General features: G+C 49.9%; 1 protein-coding gene and 1 long non-coding RNA gene across 2 annotated transcripts in view; one reads left to right on the top strand and one right to left on the bottom strand.

Moving 5' to 3' along the window:
- Positions 1-325: 325 nt before the first annotated feature.
- On the bottom strand, positions 326-4,954 carry IL10 (interleukin 10). The gene is made up of 5 exons (XM_012760505.2): positions 4,696-4,954; positions 3,793-3,852; positions 3,351-3,503; positions 2,202-2,267; positions 326-1,151 (listed from the first exon to the last, which is right to left on the bottom strand). Exons 1-5 carry the CDS (start codon positions 4,858-4,860, stop codon positions 1,059-1,061), a joined length of 537 nt encoding a protein of 178 aa, XP_012615959.2. The 5' UTR covers positions 4,861-4,954; the 3' UTR covers positions 326-1,058.
- The window catches only part of LOC105869025 (uncharacterized), a 28,238-nt gene continuing 25,546 nt past the window's right edge, over positions 3,408-6,099 (top strand). The window contains exon 1 of the long non-coding RNA XR_012914476.1: positions 3,408-3,497. This is a non-coding gene — a long non-coding RNA (uncharacterized LOC105869025). The remainder of the gene's footprint in view (positions 3,498-6,099) is intronic.

Genomic DNA, 6,099 nt, shown 5'->3' with positions numbered 1-6,099 from the left:
GTTATGAAATGTGCACTGAGACCTTCTCCTAGTGCCGGGGACCTGTAGCCTTGAAAATCAGCATGATCTTTAAGGATTTAGGGATAGCTCCTTAAAGGTGCATTAAAGGCTCGAGTTATGGGAAGACAGTGGTGGTTTTTGCTGTTGGCTTTTGAAGCAGAAATAGCTTTTTCTCCTGATCTCGTTTGGAGTCTCCCCCGTCTCCAGGGAGAAGGTAGCTGGCTTCCTTTCTCTGGCCTGCACAATTCATTCACTCATTCTCATTCATCTTGGAAGCTTTGAGGCAACAATTTTAGTCAGAAAGGAGTCAATGGACACCGCCACATGCTTTGAACAAGATCCATTTATTTATTCAAAATTAAAATCTGCTATGAAGACAGACAACGTAACATTCCCAGAGGAATCGAGTAATTTCTAGTTAAAACTGAGTTCTATTAGAACCGACTTTAAGTTGTTATAAATAATAAGCTGACCACAGCTTTCAAGACTGAAGTGGTTGGGGTCAGTGGGGGGGGGGTCAGGTGAATCCCTCTCAGCCACTGGAGGGTTAATCATCAAAAAGGCTCCCTGGTTTCTCTTCCTAAGAGGGTCAGAGTCTATAACATCCCAGGAGCCCCAGGCCCAGAGACAAGAGAAATTAGAGGGAGGTCAGGGAAAATAGCCCAACAGCTATGAAGGGTGGTCAGGCTTGGAATGGAAGGTTCGGTTGGCTCCAAAAGGAACACTTTTTTTTTTTTACCTTATATAACTTAAAATTTCTCCTAAAACACTCACACACCACAGGGTGTCTCCCTATGGAAACAGCTTAAACACAGGTGGAAATAATAAATATTGAAAAAAAAATTATAAAATCGGGCTTCTTTCTATATAGTTCACAGAGAAGCTCAGTAAATAAATAGAAATAGGAGTTGAGGTATCAGAGGTAATAAATATTCTAGGAGAGAGGTATGGCAAGGTTGTTCCAAGGAACCAGGCTGGCTGTCCCAAGAGCATGGGCTGAGATTTTGGAGATCTCCAATTTATGTCCTCGAGTCTAAAGAGTTGCCATGCTGGAGGTTTCAGTCTTTCATCTTCATTGTCATGTAGGATTCTATGTAGTTGATGAAGATGTCAAACTCACTCATGGCTTTGTAGACACCTTTCTCTTGGAGCTGGGTAGGGAGATAAGAAACAGTTAAAACCCCATCTAAGGACTAAATGGGTTCCCCTCCACTGGGATGGGTATGACTCCCTGATGTCAGGAGATGGACCCGAGGACATGCCCAGCTGCTGCCTTGGGAGGGGCAGTGCATGGACCTTTTATCTCCTCCCCGCCTGAGCGTGGCTATCCGGTAGAAAGGGGAGCATTCACTTTGCAAAGCACAGTCTTCAAAATGCTGCCTTTTCAAGAATTTTAAAGGTCATGTGCTCACATGATGCTTATGCAGAATTTGATGAAGACACATTACAGGAAGCACTTTGCAGTTTTTTTTGTTTTTTCTTTTTTTTTGAGACCAAGTCTCAATCTGTTGCCCTGGCTAGAGTGTGGTGGGTGGCATCAGCCTAGCTCACAGCAACCTCAAACTCCTGGGCTCAAGCGATCCTCCTGCCTCAGCCTTCCGAGTAGCTGGGACTATAGGCACGCGCCACCATGCCTGGCTAATTTTTTTCTATGTATTTTTAGTTGGCCAATCAATTTGTTTCTATTTTTAGTAGAGACGGGGTCTCACTCTTGCTCAGGCTGTTCTCAAACTCCTGACCTTGAGCAATCCTCCCGCCCCGGCCTCCCAGAGCGCTAGGATCACAGGTGTGAGCTACTGCGCGCGGCCCATTCTGAGCTTTGAGGAGCTCAGGCTGAACCCCCAGGCGTGTTTGCATCTTCACATTCACGTGTCATCTTCCTGCACGTGTGGGTTCAGCCTAGATTCCCAACAAGCTACTTTCTGTACTTTCTGTTTCCTTTGTCACTCTCCCCAGCACCCGGTTCATGGTGTTCTTAGGCTGGTGGGCCAGCTCAACCCGCAAGCCTGCAAAGGCGGGGAGCAGTCATTTAGAAACCCCAAAGACACTTAACAGAAGATAAATATAACCGAGGTGGCAGCTCCTCACTGGCTGAGGAGGTCACACCATTTGTCAGGTTCCCACACCCCTCCAATTGAAGGGGGGTGGGGAGGGCTGCTGGCACCTGCTTCTGGCTTCTGGCTTCTGGCACCCAAGCTCACCTTGCTGAAGGCGTTCTTCATCTTCTCCACTGCCTTGCTCTTATTTTCACAGGGAAGAAATCGGTGCTGTGGAAGAAAAGAGAAAGTGTTCATGACCCTGGCTCCCAGCTCCCATGTCCGTGGCACTTGGGGGACGAGCTGGTGGGGTGCAGAGGGGACCAGGTTCATCCCAAATGTCCCCCCTTATAGCTCCCAATAGGGAGAACGGAGTCCTGCCTCATCCTTACCCACTACACTATGAATAATTCCCCCAGATCATTTATTTCTGAGGAATAAACTAACCCCCTTAACTAACCACTTAACCACAGCCCAGGAGATGCGATGCATTTCCCTGGAAGCCACTCAGATGTTTGCAAGGCTCCGATGACAACCCAGGTGTTGGCTTTCCTCCCCCAGGACTCCACAGGGTCTCCTGGAGTGCCGAGCTAGGCATTCTTCAGCCTGCCCTTGTTTGCCTCTCTCTCCTGTCCCTGTCCCATTGCAGCCACCAACGACCATTTCTAAGCAGCTGGGGAGTGGAAACACAGTCACAGCTACAGAGACCAAACCCTTTGCATAGCCCTGTCGTGCAAATAGAGACCAACTGATTTTCCAGTATATCAGTAAGGGAACGAAAGAAACCATTAGTAGTGAGGGCATCGTTTCAGTTGGAGAAATAAATTATCTGGGGCAATTATTCATAGACACTAGCTTGGGGACGAGGAGCCCCGCTGGCCCTTGTAAAACACCAGGGGAAACCCTGTCAGACAAGGTTGGGTACCCCCAAGGTGGAAAATAAGAGGTGAGGGATGTCTCCTCTGCTTGGAAGTCTCAGCTCCCAGCCCGGGGGCTCGGTCCAAAGGGACGAGGGAGCCCTGGCTGAAGCTCTGGGTCCCTTTCACGAAGAGAGAGAGGGGGGAGTAGTTAATAAGCCACAAATGACTCACAAATAACAGGAAAGCTGTTTGCAAATCTTCACATGTAAATGCCTGGCAGCCACCCCCACCCCTGCTCAGAGAGCAGCGAGCGAGAGCTCACTCTGGGCACCTTTCTAAATTCTCAGCTAGTCCTGCCAGTCTGTGTCTTTGGGGTGGCTTTGGACGTGAGCTGGCCTGTAGGAGATGGCATTTTGGGGACAGCCGCAAAGACAAGGAGCGGCCGGCTACTCACACAGCGCCGCAGCCGCAGCCTCAGCGTTTTCAGCTTCTCCCCCAGGGAGTTCACGTGCTCTTTGATGTCCGGGCCGTGGTTCTCAGCCTGCGGCATCACCTCCTCCAGGTAGAACTGGATCATCTCAGACAAGGCTTGGCAACCCAGGTAACCCTAAGGGCAGGAGCCAAGGGGGGGGGGGTTGGTGGTGACTGGGAGGAAGGGCTGCCACAACTAGCTGGAGAGGACAACTTTGTGCCCTGGGACCCTCCTTCACCGGCTGCCTCCCCCAGCCCTGAGCCCCTTATAGCCCTGGCGGCTGGCTATGTGCTGAGTTAAGACCTTCCCACTTCTCCTTTTCAAAGTGAAGGAAGCAGCCCCAGCTCCCTGCAGTGAGGAAGCAGAGCCTCCCTTCCCTTAATCGCACTGTCCACTCCGCCCACCCACCCAGCCCTGCTCTCACCTTAAAGTCCTCCAGCAAGGACTCGTTCAGCAACATGCTGTCCAGCTGATCCTTCGTTTGCTGCGAGAAGAACGAAAGGCGAATGAACTTGAGGTTGGGGAAAACACCTAAAATGCATGTTCTTCTGATGCACTTTTATTTCTAGAATTTTTTTCATTTTTCATCAATGTAGGAGAGTTTTACAGAGGATTTGACGGTGTCGGAACCGTTAGTGAAATCAGTTCCTCCCCGTTGGAATCAAGTTATTTTAAAAATCTGGCCCACTTTGAAGCAAAGGCAAAAAGCTTGACTCAGTGCTGGTCTTTCTGCAGAGTTACTTCGGGTCCTAAGGGACACCTATGTCAACCCTGCAGTGCCTTTGATACCCCCTCTCACGGCCTGCTCTTTGCTCTTCTTTCTCCATACTGTGGACACCCAGCTCCACCCTGGAAAACGTCTGGGGATGGGAAGCCTCCCCTGACGCAGGTTCCCCAGGTACGGGGCTTCCCCGAGCCACCGGTCTTTCGGGTCTGGAAACTCTCTAAGCAGAGGCAGTGTTTGCTTCCCTGCCACAGCATGTAGAGGACATCTTCACCTCCGATCAGACCCTTCTTGATTTCTCTAAGCCGATTAAGTATAGAACTCCAGTGGAATCTTGTAGGAAGTCCCTGAGCATAGCAGGGAGTGGCATTTACCTTTTTAGGCAGGTTTTCCTGCATCTATGCCCCATCATCTGGGCTTAGCTTAACTCACTGGACCCATATAGCTTAATCTAGGACTCTCTTAAGAATCAAAATGTGGGGGGAATGGGTGCTGGAGATGGAGGTGGAGGAGCAGGGGGAGGGTTCTTCCTATAGCTCCAGCAGGAGGCTGGGTTCAGGCAGTCCCAGGAGGAGAGAAAGCAGAGGAGGGAATCATACTCACAAAGAAAGTCTTCACCCTGCCGAAGGCAGCTCGGAGCTCCCGGAGCATGTGAGGCAGGCTGGCTGGGAAGTGGGTGCAGCTGTTCTCAGACTGGGTACTCTGGCCTCGGCTGGCCCCCACCCCAGCCAAGAAGACCAGGCAACATAGCAGTGCTGAGCTGGGCATGGCGGCACTCTGCCTTCTTCTGCAAGTCTGTCCTGTGGTTTGGTTTTGCAAGAGCAAGCCCCTGAAGTATAGACCTTCACCTTCTCTGCCCCCTTTTATATTGTGGGCTCCATTCATAAAAAGCCACAGAGTTAACAGATTTCCTGGAAAAGGTTTTTTCTGATCAAAGCTCCTCCTCCCTTCCTTAGACGTCCAATTTTCATTTGTTGAATCTAAAGTTTTTAATTTTTGCATTGTAAGCAAAAGGACTAGAAGATGAACTCTGCATTAGGCTATTTTTAGCACACGGCACCTCTCTTTTTTCTAAAATTAATTTAAGCCTCTCAATAAAAAAAAAAGTGATTTCCTGGGGAGAACAGCTGTTCTGTGCGTGGAGGCCTACAGCTGTGGGTTCCATTCACGTATTCCTAGGTCACAGTGACGTGGACAAACTGGCCATTCCAGAATACACTGGGATTGAGAAATAATTGGGATCCCCCCAACCTGGGTTGGATACCTAAGACTTCTCCCTGCTAACTTAGGAAGTCACCTTAGTTCTCTGGGCCTCAGTTTCCCCAAGTAAAAATGAGGGGGTGGGCTAAATATCTTCAAAACTCCCCTCTACTAATGGTTCTCACATTTTATGCTCAAAGGCTGACCCTTGATGAGACTGGCTTCCTAGGAGACAGGCAGGGTTCCGGGCTGTGCTCCAGGTTCCTTCTCTGGTTTTGCTGAGAAACCAGAGACTTGCCCACGTCCCAGAACTTGGGGTAAGTTAGTAGGAATCATCCACACCTTCCGAAAGCTTGTCACAGGCTAGGAAGGGCGTCCTTACTGTGACCCTCATCACCTCCACTTTATAGCGGGCACACTGAGGCTCGGAGATGTCCAGGAACCCGCACAAGGCTGCCTGGGTGCCAGTTTGGTTCCCTTACCCTACTCTGCACTGTCCGGAGTGTGTGGATTGAAAGATGGAATGAATAGTCCTTGGGGTTCTTTTAGTTATAAGCTTCTGTAGCTGGAGTCTAAAGTCTAAAAGGTGGGGAGGCACAAGTAGAAATATCAAGGAGCATAAGTCAGGATTCCACTAGGGCTGGACAGCAGGTCCCTTTCTTTCCTCTTACCCATCCCTGCTCCCCTTTCCCAACGCGGCCTCCGTAGTCCTGTTGTGGATTTGCACGTGTGTGTGTGTGTGTGTGTGTGTCTGTGCAAGGTGGCCAGGTGTGGCTGGGATGAGGAGTGTTGCCGTACCTTTGGTTG

The sequence above is a fragment of the Microcebus murinus genome, chromosome 23 (genome assembly GCF_040939455.1).
Source record: "Microcebus murinus isolate Inina chromosome 23, M.murinus_Inina_mat1.0, whole genome shotgun sequence".
NCBI classification, from domain to species: domain Eukaryota; kingdom Metazoa; phylum Chordata; class Mammalia; order Primates; family Cheirogaleidae; genus Microcebus; species Microcebus murinus.
This window is presented reverse-complemented; position numbering and strand designations above follow the sequence as displayed.

Bases quoted from the DNA above. Each gene is read 5' to 3' on its own strand.
- IL10 (XM_012760505.2), bottom strand. From the start codon at position 4,860: ATGCCCAGCTCAGCACTGCTATGTTGCCTGGTCTTCTTGGCTGGGGTG. The intron at 3,853-4,695 runs GTGAGTATGATT...TTCTTCTCGCAG, and splicing joins GCAGGGTGAAGACTTTCTTT to CAAACGAAGGATCAGCTGGA. The intron at 1,152-2,201 runs GTGAGCTTGGGT...CTCCCTACCCAG, and splicing joins TGAAGAACGCCTTCAGCAAG to CTCCAAGAGAAAGGTGTCTA.